General features: G+C 36.3%; 1 protein-coding gene across 1 annotated transcript in view; it reads right to left on the bottom strand.

Moving 5' to 3' along the window:
• si:dkey-191m6.4 (rho GTPase-activating protein 22) overlaps window positions 1–18,457 on the bottom strand; it is a 36,819-nt gene extending 18,362 nt beyond the window's left edge. Inside the window, exons 1-2 of the mRNA XM_059325033.1 lie at window positions 18,258–18,457; window positions 7,270–7,357 (exon numbers count right to left, since the gene is read on the bottom strand). Of these exons, the coding sequence (XP_059181016.1) occupies window positions 7,270–7,357; window positions 18,258–18,443 (274 nt within the window). The 5' untranslated portion in view covers window positions 18,444–18,457. The remainder of the gene's footprint in view (window positions 1–7,269; window positions 7,358–18,257) is intronic.
• Between the last annotated feature and the right edge of the window lie 1,120 nt (window positions 18,458–19,577).

Raw genomic sequence — 19,577 nt, 5'->3', positions numbered from 1 at the left:
TTAGCCTGTTAGCACATACACAATGTACTGCTACAGAGCTAACTGTTAGCCTGTTAGCACATACACACTGTACTGCTACAGAGCTAACTGTTAGCCTGTTAGCACATACACAATGTACTGCTACAGAGCTAACTGTGGGCTGTTAGCACATACACACTGTACTGCTACAGAGCTAACTGTTAGCCTTTTAGCACATGCACACTGTACTGCTACAGAGCTAACTGTTAGCCTGTTAGCACATACACAATGTACTGCTACAGAGCTAACTGTTAGCCTGTTAGCACATACACACTGTACTGCTACAGAGCTAACTGTTAGCCTGTTAGCACATACACACTGTACTGCTACAGAGCTAACTGTTAGCCTGTTAGCACATACACACTGTACTGCTACAGAGCTAACTGTTAGCCTGTTAGCACATACACACTGTACCGCTACAGAGCTAACTGTTAGCCTGTTAGCACATACACACTGTACTGCTACAGAGCTAACTGTTAGCCTGTTAGCACATACACACTGTACTGCTACAGAGCTAACTGTTAGCCTGTTAGCACATACACACTATACTGCCACAGAGCTAGCTGTTAGCCTGTTAGCACATACACACTGTACCGCTACAGAGCTAACTGTTAGCCTGTTAGCACATACACAATGTACTGCTACAGAGCTAACTGTAGCTAACTGACGCTAACGGAGGCTCATTGAGAAGAGTAAGAACGAGTCTCCAAAAGTCTCCAATAACACCAGAAAAAGTCTCTGGATTTGTCTCCAGTCGCTTTCTTGAAAAATAGTCTCTAAGGGTCTGAAAAGTTGTTTTTGGTTCTCACTATGTTGGAAATAGCAGAAAATCCACTAACAGACACATTGTTTAATGGTGGGAGAGTCTCCAGAACACAGTCCACGTCTTTATCCAAGAATCAGGATCCCTTTACATTCAGCCTTTGTTCATGTTTATAAAGGGAGACTGAGTTCACTTTAACATAAACTGGCTCACTGCAACATGTGAAAGAAAAGCATCCTCACTGGAAAAAAAAAAAATCATTATCAATCATTATTCAGTACAAATGTTCTTTTTGATTGTTGCTCAGTGGAAGCAAAAAAAAAAGCCCAAAACTCACCACACCACTGCAAAAAACATGAAGCTCACCAAGTATTTTCTTCTTCTATCTATCAGTAAAATCAGTAAAATGAGTGAATAACCTCTTCACAGGGATTTCAGTCTTGATTAAAGCACTAAAAAGTACACAAAATGACCACAAAAATGCACAAAAAAACACAAAAAGACAAAAAAAGACACAGAATGACCAAAAAAAAGGCAAAAAGGGACACAAAATGACAAAACAAGACACAAAAATGATGCAAAAAGACACAAAATGAACAATGAACAAATGAACAAATCAATGAACAAATGAACAAAAAAAATATATATTATTATGTAACTAAAATGAGTGAATAACCTCTTCACAGGGATTTCAGTAAAAAAAATACACAAAATGAACAAAAAAATACACAAAATGACCAAAAAAAGACACAAAAAGACAAAAAATACACACAAAAAAAAACACAAAAGACAAAAAAGGACACAAAATGACCAAAAAAAAGACACAAAATGACCAAACAAAAACAAAAACATTATAATTATGTAACTAAAATGAGTGAATAACCTCTTCACAGGGATTTCAGTCTGGTGTAAAGACTTGTTTTTAGGATTGACATTGTGAGCTTCTTCATGCCATAATTGCTCAAAATAAGTATTTTTGTATTTATTTTAAGACATTAATGTTTTTCCCGCATGTATTTGCTTAATTCTAGTTATTAATTTCTAATTTTTTGTCAGTTGGTTTTTGCAGTGTTCTCCTCATAATTTCCTCTTGGCATTTGAGTGAAATAACAGCAGTAGATTACCAAGCAAGCAATTAAAACCTGGACTCCCACCATGCTTTTTTTTTTATCTGTATGTACTCTAGAATAAATCCGATTCAACAGTCATGTGCCCCAGTCTGGACTGAGCTGGTTTCAAAGCCTGTAGGCATGAAGGAAATGGGCAATAACTGGGTATTTTAAAAATATTCTTTGTATTTAACGTCTGACTCAAGGCTATAAGCCCTCTGTTGTGGTGGTGTGAAGCAATTAAGCCATCTGGAAAACAGCACACACACACAAAACACACTTTGCCTGTGCAAACTTGACAGCTTCTGCTAATTCATTATAGTGGACGAGTCATTGAGGCGGCACACACACTTGCACAAGCACACAGGATTTATCTGTGTTTTACAAATGCTACTTACCAGGGAGCAAAACCACACAGTTAACACAACCATCTTGGCCATTGGGACTGATTTGTAGCCTTGTTTTTGATCCATAGCGTTCAAAAAGCATTGCAAGACAGAGACAAATAGAAAGGTTGGTAGAAAAACGTCACGTTGAGATTCTGTCGTCAAAATGCTGAATTTATGATGCACCCAAGGACAGAGTGATTTTTGTTTTTGTTCTTTAGTTAAAAGACACTTCATTGCCTTCTTGCTGAGCACTTTATGAGAAGATTGATACAACTCATATGCCTGAATGCTAAATATAAGCTACAGCAGCCAGCAGGCGATTAGCTTAGCCTAGCCTAGCCTAGCTTAAAACCTGGCAAAACCAACAAAGAAAGAGCAGCTAACATTCCAGTTTGTGCATGAAGGAAACAAATGTGTTAATAAGTAGAATTTAGATATTTGGACAAAGAACTTTAGCCAAAACACACACACACACACACACACACACACACACACACACACATACACACACTCTAACCAAAACAAAGCCCATCAGTCAATGCCATGACCCAGATGAAGAGCCGGGTTCCCAGGGCTCCTGGAGGACAGGGCTCCTGTTACAGTGGACACAGAGAGCTGATAGTCATTTTGTGTCTTCTTTTGGTCATTTTGTGTCTTTTTTTGGTCATTTCGTGTCTTTTTTTAGTCATTTTGTGTCTTTCTTTGGTCATTTTGTGCTTTTTTTTGGTCATTTTGTGTCGTTTTATGTTCATTTTGTGTCTTTTTTTAGTCATTTTGCGTCTTTTTTTGGTCATTTTGTGTCTTTTTTTAGTCATTTTGTGTCTTTTTTTGGTCATTTTGTGCTTTTTTTTGGTCATTTTGTGTCGTTTTATGTTCATTTTGTGTCTTTTTTTAGTTATTTTGTGTCATTTTTTGGTCATTTTGTGTCTTTTTTTAGTCCTTTAGTCCAACATAAAATTTTGATTATGAATCTTTTTTTTTACTTTCAAATAACGCTCAATAACGAATTTTAAATGTGGCAAATGTGACCAAAGGTGTCAAATCTACCATATAAGAGGGTTCCATCCAGTTCTATCATTTGATACTAAATCTATTTGAGCTTGTCTCCAGTTTTACTTGGTATATCATCATCAAACTGAAACTGGCCTCATGGAGTTTACAGCCAGAACTTTAGAGGTAAATGTACAGTAGGGCTCCACGCTGCTTTGTTTTATACTCTGATGGAGGCAACAAGTCTTTAGGAGACTCCACTGGGTTAAAAACAAGCACGATTGATCTAAAAACACGAGTTCCTGTGTTTATTAATCCATGAAGAAGGAACTTATGTACAAGGATTCATCTTAAGAACCACTCTTCTCCTTTATCAATGATGCCTGTGTTGCAGTTTTTTCATTGGGACTCTGTACATGTTGCTTCAGAGAGGAAGGCATGTGTGTAAAAGAGCATCAGGGCTTGTTGAGCTCGTTGCTGATTAGTGTTTTGCCAGCGCTCGCTGAGAGTTTCCAGAAAGCCGCTGTCTCCCTGTTTGAAGCTGGACTCTTTAGTAAAAACTGGCTGCTGTTGTGAGGAAAAGCTGCAGACATGACTGGACGCCATAATGACTGTTTTATAAACGGGAGGAAGCACTATCCTCCGCGAAGTTTTACTTTGAAGTTACAATGTGAAGCCTGAAATCTCAAAGTCTATTCATTTAATACAAGAGGAGTGAATAAAGCCTTCATCACTCTAAGCCGATTACAGAGTGGAGAAAGAGCTTGTGGTTCTCCCAAAGGAACCAACAAATCTAATATGATGTGAACGCAAGATGTAGTCAGCATCAAGTTGTTAAGCACTGGTAGAGAGCAGCTGTCTCAAGGTTTTATCAGGTTAGAGTTGAAATTAAATATCTTTTTAGTATCCATGTTTGTATAAAACAGATTTCTCCTCATGTCAAACATTTCTTTGGGCCTCATTTCACCTGCCTGCTTCTCTTTAGACTTTTATAAGCTATGAAGCACATTTTAGTTGACTAAAATGTTTTAAAAACATTTTACTCCCATATGTCAGCTACACATTTTGCTTTGGGCCTACACTGCAAAACAGGTGTTTAGTCTAAAAACCTGATAAAACAGTAAATCTGATCTTGCTGCATGGACAGATAATTTACCTTGACAAGATTTATTAAATTAAGATTTTTAAATCTAGAAATAAGCATGTTGAACACTTAAAATAAGATAAATTATCTAACACTTCTATATCTAAAGTTTTTTTTATCTTGGTAAGAAATAAAATTTTATCTTTTTCGTACATTTTTTGTCTTTTTTGGTCATTTTGTGAACAAAAGAAGATGTAAAAAAGACACAAAATGACCAAAAAAAGACAAGATACAAAAAAGGACCAAAAACACACAAAAAAAGACACAAAAAGTTTTTTTATCTTCGTAAGAACCAAATAATCATCAGGTCACTCTGCTCGGGCCAGTTCATCACTGCTGGCAGCTTTCATTTATCTGGTTTTAAGAGTTAATTTCATCATTGTGTCCTTTTAGTGGTAATTTTTTGGGTCATTTTGTGTCTTTTTGGTTGATTTGTGTCTTTTTTGGTCATTTGGTGTCTTATTTGCGTCATTTGGTGTCTTATTTGGGTCAATTTGTGTTTATTTTTGGTCAGTTTGTGTCTTTTTAGTGGTCATTTTCACATATATTTTTGGTAATTTTGTGTCTTTTTTGGTCAGTTTGTGTATTGTGTGTAAAAAAGAAATTAACTCTTGAAACAAGATAAATTATCTGACAGTTGGTAAGAACCAAATAATCATCAGGTCACTCTGCTCGGGCCAGTTCATCACTGCTGGCAGCTTTACTTTATCTGGTTTCAAGAGTTAATTCCTTATTCTAAGTGTTCAACATGCTTATTTCTAGATTTAATAATCTTAATTTAATAAATCTTGTCAAGGTAAATTATCTGTCCATGCAGCAAGATCATTTCCCTCAGATTTACTGTTTGATCTGGTTTTAGACTAAACACCTTTTTTGCAGTGTGCACCAATGATAAATTACATTAAAGCAACTACAGACGGCCTGAAGAGCCACATGCAGGTTGCCTACCTCTGCCCTAACCTAACTATTTTCCTCCCACAGCTCTCTGCAGTATTTTTTCTGTCCTTCCTTCCTTCCCTCCCATCTTGTCTCTCTGTCCTTAGAAACTCCCTGAGCTTCTCACCTCTTTGCTATGTTGACCGGCCATAAACAAAACACACACAGACTCACAACCCTGTTGGCCATTCTAAACAGCAGCAGAGAGCTCAGAGCAAACACAGATAGAGAGTCTGAGCCACGGAGCTCAGCTGCTGTGTTACAGTTTACATTTTATGTAGTGTGTTAGTGAGTTTGTAGTGTTTAAAACAAGGGTCTCAAACTTGGTTTTCAAAAAATTAAAACTAATTAAAACTAGCAAACTCACTCTTAAAACTCATTAAAACTAACTGGATTTGAAAACAAAAAAATCACAATGAAATTAAAACTAAAACTATTGAAACATCCAGAACTATTACAACCTTGCTCCACATGATGGAGTGGCTGTTTTGTATTTCATTTATTTTATGTTTCTGCCTCTCACCCTCCAGCAGATATAAATGTAACAGTGGTACCTGGCATGTCAGCAGCTCTGAGGTCATGATAGGACCACTAGGACCACTACAGCAGCTAATCCTGAGCTATAGCGCTCTCTGCTGTCTCAATACAGAACAGCAAGCAGAGAATAAAGCTCATTATTATTATTAAAGGTCTGTCCAACACAGATCAGACAAAAGCAACTGGTTAATTTGAGATCATGATTTATCTCTATCTCTTTAGCTCTAATGTGTTTTTAGACATGTAAATATTGTACATTGTTATAATATGCCTAATTTTAAAAGGCATTTTTTAAAATATCTCCTCTGAACCAGCTGGGGTTCTGCTTCATAGGTGTACTTCTACTGTTTTTGGACCAAATATGGTGTCACTCATAACCAATATCATGTTGACTCTTTATGTAGCCTTTCACACATCTGTGGCTGATATGTATGTGTATGTATATGATGATGGTTGTATTTTATAATTTATCATTTTTATTTGTACTAAGTAAAAGTAATTTCATACTCAATTTAAACAAAACAAACATGTTTTTCTTTGTCATGTTTGTAAGGTTTGCAGCACTGTTGCATTTTAAAAATATTAACCAACCAACCAACCAACCAACCAACCAACCAACCAACCAACCAACCAACCAACCAAACAAACAACCAACCAAACCACCAACCAACCAACCAAACAAACAAACAAACCACCAACCAACCAACCAACCAACCAACCAACCAACCAACCAACCAAACCACCAACCAACCAACCAACCATCCAACCATCCAACCAACCAACCAATCAAACCACCAACCAAATCAATCAAACCACCAACCAACCAACCAACCAACTAACCAACCAACCAACCAAACCACCAACCAACCAACCAACCAACCAACCAACCAAACCACCAACCAACCAACCAACCAACCAACCAAACCACCAACCAACCAACCATCCAACCAACCAACCAACCAAACAAACAAACAAACCACCAACCAACCAACCAACCAACCAACCAAACCACCAACCAACCAACCAACCAATCCACCAACCAACCAACCAACCAACCAACCAACCAACCAACCATCCAACCATCCAACCAACCAACCAATCAAACCACCAACCAAATCAATCAAACCACCAACCAACCAACCAACCAACTAACCAACCAACCAACCAAACCACCAACCAACCAACCAACCAATCAAACAAACTACCAACCAAATCAATCAAACCACCAACCAACCAACCAAACCACCAACCAACCATCCAACCAACCAACCAAACCACCAATCACATCATCAACCAACCAACCAACCAAATCACCAACCATGAAAATTTCAGATCAGATATGAAACAAGGAAAAAAGGATCAAGAGGATCTAGTGGATCTCACCTGGTACGATCTCAAACAGGTGTCTTCCTGGTTCATCTGGATTGGCTGTGAGCTCGTTGACCTGGCAACCCTGCAGAGGTATACAGCCCTGAAACACACAGAGAGAGACATGGTTTTAAAACACACAGTTGAACTCTCAGCCTCCTTACATATTTAATCCAAAATGTGGAGGAAAAACGATGCACAAGCTAACATACATCATATATTTTATTTTATGCCACTTTTGTACTTGGAAACTATGGAAGCCCATTTCCGCCACAAAAATAGAAAAAAGAAAAGATAAAAACTTAGCCTTGATTGAAAATATCCTCAAAGTGAGTCGAAATAATGAGATAAAAAGTCATAATTGTGAGCTAAAAAGTCATAATTGTGATAAAAAGTCATAATTATGACTATATTTTTTATATATTTAGTATAAAATGATAGAACTGGATGGAACCCTCTTATATGTTATATTTTCAACCTTTGTTCACATTTGCAACATTTAAAATTCTTTATTGAGCATGATAGTGTTTTGAAAGTTAAAAAAAATATTCAAAATCACATTTTAAGTTAGAAAGTAAGTAAGAAAATTACCAAAAAAAGGACAAAATGACCAAAAAATACACAAAATGAATAATAACCAGAGTTGATGACTGGATCACACACAATCACAAGATCACATTTATGTTGGTTTTTCTTTGTTTCTTTTTGGTTCTAAATGTTGATCCAGTAAGTCAGAATAATAAATCAATTATTATTATCAGGTCATATAGGTGAAAAAATATACCAACATGGTATTTAAACCTGTTTTAAGTGGTGAATACAGGCAGGATGGAAAGATTCAGACATGGAGGAAATAGAACAAAACTACAGAGTCCTTCCTTCCTTCCTTCCTTCCTTCCTTCCTATCACTCCATTCCTAACCCCTCTGAAATGTAAAGCAGCTCCTCCTGTGATTGAACTCAGATTATCAGAATACATTATCAGATCAATACCCATTAAGCCTGAGAGAGCCGAGGCCCAGTGGGCTGAGGAGGTGCCAGCAGCGTTAATCTGCAGCCTGGCATCATCCATCAGACCACGGGGCCGGGCCGCCGCCAACACCCGTCACCATGGCAACTAATGGAAGGGGTGGGGGCCGAGGATGGATGGAGCACACAGGGCAGGAGGAGGAGGAGGAGGAGGAGGAGGAGGAGATCCCCAGGGGGCGATGTGCTCAGAATAACAGGAGGAGCTGGACGAGGATGAATGAATGAACCACGTCACCAAGAACACAGATCACAGTCACACAGGCGAAGATCAACATGGAGGACAGGAGGTGTACAAGTACACTGTAAATAAGGTCTAAAACCAGATCAAACAGTAAATCTGAGGGAAATTATCTTGGTTTTTTAGTAATTTTGTGTCTCTTTTAGTCATTTTGTGTATTTTTTGGTCATTTTGTGTCTTTTTTTAAAGTAATTTAGTGTTTTTCTGTGATTTTGTGTCTTTTTTTGGTCATTTTGTGTCTTTTTTAAGTAATTTAGTGTTTTTTCAGTCAATTTTTGTCTTTTTTCTGTCATTTTGTGTTGTTATTTTTAGTAATTAAGTTTTTTTCTGTCATTTTGTGTGTTTTTTTGGTCATTTTGTGTCATCTTTTTAGTAATTTTGTGACTTTTTTGGTAATTTTGTGTCTTTTTTTGGTCATTTTGTGTCTTTTTTAAGTAATTTAATGTGTTTTCTGTCATTTTGTGTCTTTTTTTCTGTCATTTTGTGTCATTTTTTGGTAATTTTGTGTCTTTTTTTTCATAATTTTATGTCTTTTTTGGTCATTTTGTGTCTTTTTTTAAGTAACTCAGTGTTTTTTGTGTCATTTTGTGTCTTTTTTAGTAATTTTGTGTATTTTTTGTGTCATTTTGTGTCTTTTTTAGTAATTTTGTGTATTTTTGTGTCATCTTGTGTCTTTTTTAAGTAATTTAGTGTTTTTTCAGTCATTTTGTGTCTTTTTTTGGTCATTTTGATACTGCCTCCAGCGACCCCCAGGTAATTTGTACTTTGAGTTTGAGACCCCTGCTCTATAGTCTAAATATGAGTCTCAGATCATTCACATCGTATAAGACTGAAGGGAGAAGACGTCCAAGCCCCGCCCACACTGTTTGATTGACAGCATTTAGCAATAAAGATGGAGGCAAAACAATCCTTAAAAATGACATTTTATCTAGAGTGTAATGAATTGCAGCTGGTTTGTTCTCAGTGATCTCCTCCACCTCCACTCTGTGAAAAAATAAATCAGTGGTCCGATAAGTGAAGTCCATTTGTTCTGCAGTTTTTATCTCCACGTGATGAAAAGAAAAGCTGCAGAGATCAGTGTTGCATTCACTGTCACCAATTATCACGTCTCCTCATCTCAGTAGGGGGGAGGGTCCGGGTCTGTGTGTGAGTGTGTGTGTGTGTGTGTGTGTGTGTTGTGTCCAGTGGGAGTTACAGATCAATAAGGCTGGATGGTTATTGGCAGGCTGTGATTAAAGACAGTCTGTCACAGCCTTCAGTCAGTCAGTCGTTCCCCACAGAACGGAGCCTCACGTCATTCTGAGTGTGTGTAGTGTGTGTGTGTGTGTGTGTGTGTGTGTGTGTGTGTGTGTGTGTGTGTGTGTGTGTGTGTGTGATGTCAGACTGCTGCTGCCTACATTAAATGAACAGCAGAAGAAGACTGAACAAATCAATAAAAGTGTCGGGATTTCAGCCAGGAATGTGAAGGGATGATTATTATGCTTTAAAGGCTATTTGTGTGTGTGTGTGTGTGTGTGTGTGTGTGTGTGTGTGTGTCTTGTTGTGTGATTACATCATCTCCTCGTGTTACAACAGAAGCCTGTCAGCTATGTGACGGTGAGGTCAGTTGAGGCCAAACTGTAATAAAAAGGTCTAAAAACCAGATAAAACACTAATTACACTTAAAATAAGAAATTAACTCTTAAAGTGAGAGTGACCTGATGATTATTTGGTTATTACCAAGATAAAAAAAAAAAAATTTGCGTCGTTTTTGTGTCTTTTTTTGGTCATTTTGTGTCTTTTTACATCTTCTTTTGTTCACAAAATTACCAAAAAAGATAGAAAAAAAGATAAAACTTAATTTCTTACCAAGATAAAAAAAACTTTAGACATAGAAGTGTTAGATACTTTATCTTATTTTAAGTGTTCAACATGCTTATTTCTAGATTTAATAATCTTAATTTAATAAATCTTCAGTGCAGCTAGCGTATTGCTTGTAAAACATGAGCCAGCCTGGTCCCTGGTCAAAGAGACTCTGAGTGATTTTACTGTGAGTATTACTGTGATTGTGTCCTAATGGAGGACAGCAGGCTGTCTCTAATGCTCCAGGAGGTCCTGAGAGTGCTGACTCATCATTACCTCTGTGTGTTTTCATCTGACCTCATCTGACCTCTGTTAAAATAATTGATTATTTTCTATATTGGTAAATGATTTTATGCTTTATTTCTCTGTTCTCTGTCTCTGTTCTCTGTTCTGACGCAGGTCACTATCAAAGGTCAAACCTTGACTGTAATAAATATCTCTATGCATTTATATTAATCAGGTAATATGATTTTGATACATTGATTGTGTTTGTGTGTTAATATTGATGTAGAAAACTATGATTACTTTAATTACATATATTCCATTTGCTTAAACTAATTAAGATTCTATAATCACAAAAAATAGTATTGTCTGTCTTATATTTTTTAACCTTTAAAAAAACATGTAGAACTCTGAAGAATAGTTGTTATATTTCTGTAGAACATAATAAGGCAGTATGTTCGTCATAACAAGTTTGTTAGCAGGCCACAAGGCTTTGTTATGGGAAGCAGTGATTGTATTGCCCAGGTGGCCTGATGTGTGACGGTATGAAAGAAGACTGGCGAATCAGCGATCATGAAGGCGGGACTTCCTGGAAGAAATCAACCAGCATGTTTTGTAAACAATTGTAAGGTTATTTTAATGGGTTCCAGGGAGGGAGACGTGGTTCAGACTTCACGAACTGAAAACACGTCTGTTTGTATTCAGGGACATGAGTTAATTTTGAACCCGGAGATCTCTGTAAAGTGCACATTTTTTGACGTATTGTAATAAAACTTTTGTTAAACTGAGAAACTTGGACGTCTCCAGCTCTTCATTTCCCCATCAAAGAATGCGCAGAAAAATGGTGAGGTTTTTTCTGTTGGTGACAGATTTTTTCTGTCGGTGACAGATTATCAATTTTCAAGGTTTCCTCATGCAATTTTTCTAACAAATGGTGACCCCGACGTGATGGGGAATGGAAGCTGGAGGACGTGAGTATTAAAATTAATTTTTTATATATGCTTGATCTGAAATTTAACCTGTAATTCTCTTTGGAAATAGATAACAGCCTGAATTATTGCTGATACCACTGACATCCAGACTTTGTTGACAACAGCAGGGTACCCTAAAAAAGGAAGGTGAGCACAAACCTTTTTAATAAAATCTGTGCAAATTGGCCTAATTGCAAAATTGAGTTGTTGTCAATAGAAAACAGATGTCATAGTTAGAAATACAATACGTCAAGAAGATTTATTGACTTATAAAAAATAACAAAAATAATAAAAAAATAAATAAAACAAATAAAACATTTTATTTTAATTAAAAATTAAAATAGAATAAAATAAAAATAGAAGAAAGAGGGGGCATACGACTGTCCAGCTCGAAGACAGGGGATAACGGTCCCGCTGTAAGGCCTTTTTGATGTAAAGGGGGACCGGGGTGTCTCGCCGAAAACAGGGATCCGCGGTTGGAGTCCGCTGTATAAACTGCAGAAAAGGTGGATTACGTGATTTTAATCCAGCCTGAAGACAGAGAATACGGTTCTCTGTGTTGATTTTAAAGGGGGATTTTCTTTTTAGAAAATCCGGCCAAAAATCAGGAGGCAAAGTGTCTCGCTGTATTTCTCCAATCAATATTCCAATCAAAATGTTTGAATTAAGACTGTTCTAATCAAGAAGTTTTATTAACATGTGTGTTTATATAATAATCAATCAGAGTGATTAATGAAGGGTTGAAATGTATGGGCTGGGTCTTTTCTCATAGAGTGAATTTAAAGATTACACGTCTTGTGTGTCTACTCTGAGAATTGTCTGTGGGGATTGTGGGAGGTTTGTTGATTTAATTGATGACTCTGTCAAGATTGTATTTAAAACTGTGTGCGAACTGAGTTAACTCCAAGTGTCTGAGCGCAACATTTCTTTTAAATGTTGTAGAAGCTTCTCAGTCTGGTTCATAACACGGGGCAATGCGTCCAATACAATCTCTGACTCAGCATGGGTTGCAAAGTAATTTATCTGAACATATATATCATAGAAAAAAAGGTTCTGCATTTCATTCAGTGGAGTAAAAATTTGGATATTTTTCTTTTAAAAATATACTAAGTCTTACTTTAAATTCCTTTTGCTGGAGATACATCTTAAATTTACTGTTAGTACAAATTTTAATGCAGTACGTGTAAAAAATTTGTTTTTGTTTGTTTGTTTGGTTGTCTTTCCATTTAAATAAGGGTATGAATAATCCTTACACCACTGCTCAAAGTTTAAGAGACTGTTTCTGTCTTGACCTTCCCCCAGAAGTTGTTTTGAGCATGTCTGTGTGAGTGAAACGTTTTTGAGTGTCTGAGTGTGTGATTTCTGTAATGAATGTTGGAAGAGGATGATAAGTTTTCACTACATATTTAAAAAGTACTATTCCAGATCTGTAATAAGTACAAAATAATTGGGACACCTGCACAATCTAATGAAATATTCATGTCCAGTAAAACAGCTTTGCCAGTTTCTATTTTGGTTAAAATTTTACCTGCTCAGTTTTTATTGTATTTTATTTTTACAAAGTCAAAGGTGATTAATTGACTTGTTCTGTAGTCACTTTGTTTTACTTAATATATTTGATAAAATGTATTCAATATAAATGTGTCCTTGATTTTGAGGCAGTTGTTTAAGTAACTTTAAATATAAAAATGTTTGAGAAGTATTCTACTTATTTTGATCATATTAAATATAATCTTTATGTGTATGTAATTCTAAATCAAGAGAATTTTGTCTGTTTCTAATTGACAGGCACTTCCTTGCGTGCAAACTGTTGCCTCATTTTTTATTGAGTAGCTATTGTTTTTTGTTTTTACAATGTACAGATATATAAAGTGTTCTTATATTTTTGAGTAAAATGATGTTCTTGTTTATGAAAAAACAAATAGACTTTACTTAATTTGGTTAAATAAATATAATTTAAAACTTGGGTGGAATGGAATTAAGTAAATGTTACTTAATATCTTCAGAACTGTTATGTTTTATGGAATATAAAATTTACTTGATACTTGCAAGTGAGTGTTACTTGATATTGCAGCATTACATTTTACTGAAATCATTTGTGTGCAAATACTGACAATATATTTTTTAAGTAAATCTTTTGAGTTATTTTCAGTGTGGAGAGAGAAAAGAGAGAAGCAGGCAGAGAGACAGAGGCTCCAAGGTTGCCTGGTGTTCTCTCCTTCAGGCCTGATTGTTTTGTTTATGGAGACATAACATTTTTATTTTCAAATTAACAGTTACACTCACTTACCTATTCTGACTTTTATCTTTGGTTTATGTTTTTTTGTTTTCCTTTATGAGTTGTGTTTTGGGTGGAGGAGTTTTTTTCCTGCTCTGTGTGTGCGTAGTATAATTGTAATTTACTGGTGTGCAGAATGTTACTGTAATGTAAACAAATGTTCCCCTGTGAGGCCAAGTGGCGTTACCCCTTTGGGTTTCGTCTTATTTTTTGTTTTACTAGTGCTGTGGTGGCTCTGGTTAGAGCATTTGTCTCGGGAGCACATCATGGTCAAGGGGAAGTGGCCAGTTCTGGTTGCTTCACCTCGCCATGAGTTTCAGTGTTTAAATACCCACCGCTGGTCATCCACATGAAGACTAGGGTTGAGATTAGCTAGATAGTAATGGTCAGGTAGTCAGCTAGAGGGGAGCATTGTTTACTGTCTAGGCCATAGTGTTTGGCTGGTTGTGTATTGATTTTTTGCACACACCCAAGTATGACAAGTGTTGATGAGTTATTTTTTATTTTTATTTTGTTCTTTATTTTTTATTTCTCCTTTCAGTGGAGCTTATTGGCTTTCTGCACAAAAGAGCAGCTGTTAAAAATAGCACAACATTTTGGCCTTGACGTTGGTGACAAAATTATAAAAGACAGAGTGAAACTTGTCTTGAAGGCCAGTTAAAGAAATTAAAAATTAAAAAATAAAAGAGGGGGGATTTATCAGAAGTCCCGATTTATCAGAAGTCCCGTCAGCATGTTTAAATTTTGTCCATTCATTATATTGCAAATATATATTTATATAGCAAATTGCAGCCGTTTTAAATGCAGTCTGTTTTTACCCCATTGGTCAAAGTTATGTTTTGGAACTGATATAGATTGGTAACGAAAGTTGCTCAACTTACTGTGTAAGTTGATGTGATATCTTGCTAAAAGATAGATGACAGGTGGTTGAAATCAAGTGAGTGTAATAGATGGAAAAGAGTACGTAGGGGAAGAGAGACAAAAAAGAAGGTATTAGTATGTGTTGACAAGAGAAGAAAAGATTGGGCAACTTGCTTGCTACGAACTGTATGTAATTAAAAAATTTTTTTTTTGGATGTTTGAACTCACAATCTGCCTGAATTTATATTCTTGCCCCAACATTTCATGCAATTTATTCTCCGATACTGATTCAGTTATCAGTGTACTGAGATATTTTGTTACATTTTGGTTTCATTTCCACTGAGTGTGCTTCACTATTCTACAGTAAATGTTTTAAAGGGCCAGCCACTGTGGGTGAAAGGGGGGGGGCCCTGGATTTACCACGGTTGGATCATGTGTCCTTTTGCTGTACATTAACTGCACTGGAAGCCTCCTGTCCACACAGGTCCAGGAGACATGACAGTTCCAGACAGAGAAAAGCTCTGGCAGGGTGCAAGACCCTCCGAGAGTGTGTGTGTGGCTGAAAGTCATCAACAGGAAGTGGACAGAACCATGTTGGGCAAGTCCATATCAGGTTAAAAAAAGAGCTGTGAGAATCATACATTCATGAAAAAAATCATATTCATATAATCAATTGTTTTTGACATTATATACTGCAAAAATGTTTTTGATAAATGGGTACAGAAAGATTGTTTTGGCTGTGTTGTTCTGTTTGGCTCTGCTATCTCTGTTAATAGTGCTTCCTGTTCTGTGTCACCTGGAGCCGAGGGGGAGAGTGGACGGTGGTAATATTACTATATTATGTACAGAAATTGACATATTGATGACACAAGCATAGTGGTGTTGGGTGTTGTGTGTATTTCTCATATCTGTTCTGTCTGTGTTTTGCATCTCCATGGTTATCGAAGGTAAAACCCTTTCCCCACATCAAATGACATTAATCCACTCTGAAATGCTTTGCTGCTCACTGATATTGCTACTATTCATAATTTTGTTTGAGTTGGCCTAATGAATGTTAGGCCAAAAGAGGGAATTGTTAAAATAATTGATTATTTTCTATATTGGTAAATGATTTTATGCTTTATTTCTCTGTTCTCTGTCTCTGTTCTCTGTTCTGACGCAGGTCACTATCAAAGGTCAAACCTTGACTGTAATAAATATCTCTATGCATTTATATTAATCAGGTAATATGATTTTGATACATTGATTGTGTTTGTGTGTTAATATTGATGTAGAAAACTATGATTACTTTAATTACATATATTCCATTTGCTTAAACTAATTAAGATTCTATAATCACAAAAAATAGTATTGTCTGTCTTATATTTTTTAACCTTTAAAAAAACATGTAGAACTCTGAAGAATAGTTGTTATATTTCTGTAGAACATAATAAGGCAGTATGTTCGTCATAACAAGTTTGTTAGCAGGCCACAAGGCTTTGTTATGGGAAGCAGTGATTGTATTGCCCAGGTGGCCTGATGTGTGACGGTATGAAAGAAGACTGGCGAATCAGCGATCATGAAGGCGGGACTTCCTGGAAGAAATCAACCAGCATGTTTTGTAAACAATTGTAAGGTTATTTTAATGGGTTCCAGGGAGGGAGACGTGGTTCAGACTTCACGAACTGAAAACACGTCTGTTTGTATTCAGGGACATGAGTTAATTTTGAACCCGGAGATCTCTGTAAAGTGCACATTTTTTGACGTATTGTAATAAAACTTTTGTTAAACTGAGAAACTTGGACGTCTCCAGCTCTTCATTTCCCCATCAAAGAATGCGCAGAAAAATGGTGAGGTTTTTTCTGTTGGTGACAGATTTTTTCTGTCGGTGACAGATTATCAATTTTCAAGGTTTCCTCATGCAATTTTTCTAACACCTCAAACAAAAAATATAGAGTCGTCTGGTTCATAGAGTAGTAAAGAGCTTCACTGGTGTCATTTCTAGTTGGCTGTTTACCCCAGGCTGGTTTTTTTTTAATCCTGAGACCCCAAAGTCTTCAGCCTTTGTACCTTTATATCAGGGGTCTCAAACTCAAATTACCTGGGGGCCGCTGGAGGCAGTATCAACATGACCACAAAAAGACACAAAATGACAAAAAAAAGACACAAAATGACTAAAAAAAGACACAAAATGATAAAACAAAAAAGACACAATATAACAAAAAAAGACACAAAATTAACAAAAAAAGACACAAAATGACCAAAAGAAAAGATACAAAATGACCAAAAAGGACACAAAGTGACACAAAAAAGACACATAAATGACACAAAAAGACACAAAATGACCCAAAAAGACACAAAATGACAAAAAAAAAAACACAAAATGACAAAAATAAAAAAAATACAAAATGACCAGAAAAAAAGACACAAAATGACCAAAAAAAAAGACCCAAAATGACCACAAAAAAGACACAAAATGACCAAAAAAGACACAAAATGACCAGAAAAAAGACACAAAATGACCAAAAAAAGACACAAAATGACCAAAAAAAAAGACACAAAATGACCACAAAAAAGACACAAAATGACCACAAAATGACCAAAAAAAGACACAAAATGACACAAAATGACCAAAAAAAGACACAAAATGACCACAAAAAAGACACAAAATGACAAAAAAAGACACAAAATGACAAAAAACCCCGCAAAATGACAAAAAAAAGACACAAAATGACAAAAAAAAGACACAAAATGACCAAAAAAGGCACAAAATGACAAAAAAAGACACAAAATGACAAAAAAAGACACAAAATGACCAAAAAAAACCCGCAAAATGACAAAAAAAGACACAAAATGACCAAAAAAAAAGACACAAAATGACCACAAAAAAGACACAAAATGACCAAAAAAAGACACAAAATGACCACAAAATGTCCAAAAAAAGACACAAAATGACCAAAAAAGACACAAAATCACCCAAAAAAAAAGACACAACAACAGACACAAAATGACCAATAAAAAAAGACACAAAATGACCAAAAAAAGACACAAAATGACCACAAAAAAGACACAAAATCACCAAAAAAGACACAAAATGACAAAAAAAAGACACAAAATCACCAAAAAAGACACAAAATCACCCCCCAAAAAAAAAGACACAACAACAGACACAAAATTACCAAAAAAAGACACAAAATTACCAAAAAAAGACACAAAATGACCAATAAAAAAAGACACAAAATGACCAAAAAAAGACACAAAATGACCACAAAAAAGACACAAAATGACAAAACATCCCTATAAGACTCCAGAGAGTTAAACTATTATACAATGTAACATTCTGGGTTCCTTTTGTGTTCAATGAAATATTGTTTGAACAAAAAGAAAAAGGTTAGAATTGTTCCATTGTTCATTGTTATAAATTGACCATTTTATCATTAATTTGACACAGGGGCCTCCAGGGGCCAAAGGCTTCTTGGCCCCTGGAGGCCCCTGTAGGCCCCTGTGGGCCCCTGGAGGCCCCTGTAGGCCCCTGGAGGCCCCCGGAGGCCCCTGGAGGCCCCTGGTCAGACCCCCCCTGGTACCTGAGGCTTGGTCTCCTCCTCGTCCTTGTAGAAGAAGAGGTGTTCTGAGCGCAGCGTGAACCAGCGGAGCTGCCAGTTCTTCATGATGCTGCGCTGCTTCTTCAGCCAGCCGGCCTTCAGCGCCCCCTCCTGGAGGCTGGGGGAGGCGGGCCGGCAGGACCCCCGGGAGACCTCGCCCATCACCATGCTCTTGGACCGGGCTGCACACACACACACACACACACACACACACACACACACACACACACACACACACACACAGCATTTTAATTCAGTGTATACCAGGCGGCAGCCTCCTGGTCTGAGCAGGGAGGAAACCAGGAAGTACCTTAAGCTGCATTCTACCATAAACTCCAGCAGGGGGCGCTGAGTTTGGCTGCAGAAGCATTTTGTTCCATTCATTTCAATGCAAAATGAGAAAACTTGTTGATTTATTAGCTCAGAAATGTTTTTCAGGACAACACTATGGTCTCAATCACTAGTAAAACATCTTCTTCAAGACAATCTGATGTTAATAGTGTAAATAATGGCCCCATTTAGAAGAAAATAGAAGATAAAGAATCGTATGATTTTGGGCGGGGCTACCTTTGATTGACAGGTCACTAACAAGGCGAGCCGTCATCAGGAGAGAAGCAGAACAATGCGTATCCACGGCAACGTGTCAATAAAGTTATATATAAAGTTATATAGATATAGAAAAGGAGGTTTAGTGGTTTGTAATTTTTGGTAATTTTATGTCTTTTTTTGGTATTTTTAACATGTTTTTTGGTAACTTTGTGCCTTTTTTGATAATTTAGTGTCTCTTTTTGTAATTTCACTTCTTGTTTTGGTCATTTTGCGTCTTTTTCTTGGTCATTTAATGTCCTTTTTGGTCATTTCACATGTTTTTTAAAATCTTTTTACATCTTTCTTTTTGGTACTTTTGTGTCTTTTTGGCAATTTTACGTTGTTGTTTTTTTTTTTTTTTACATCTCCTGGGTTAGTTTGTTTTGAAAGAGTTTCCACGGCAACGTGTCAATAAAGTTATATATAAGGTTATATAGATATAAAAAAAAGAAGTTTAGTTTTATTTTAATGTACAGTCTATATCCAAAAGCGTTTTATTAAAAAAATCCATAGTGAACAGTTCTGTGAATATCATGCAATTAATCTTATTTCCATATTTATCTGGTATTTGGCCTGTTTGTGTAACACTTGTGACACAACAAATACATTTTCTGCGCGACGTGATTTAATTATTTTACGTGTTGTGTTCATGTAAAATTAATACTTCATCTCCTCTCTGCTGGTTTTAAGAGATTTATACTGAAAAAAAGTAAT

This window comes from Centropristis striata, chromosome 21, assembly GCF_030273125.1.
Source record: "Centropristis striata isolate RG_2023a ecotype Rhode Island chromosome 21, C.striata_1.0, whole genome shotgun sequence".
NCBI classification, from domain to species: domain Eukaryota; kingdom Metazoa; phylum Chordata; class Actinopteri; order Perciformes; family Serranidae; genus Centropristis; species Centropristis striata.
This window is presented reverse-complemented; position numbering and strand designations above follow the sequence as displayed.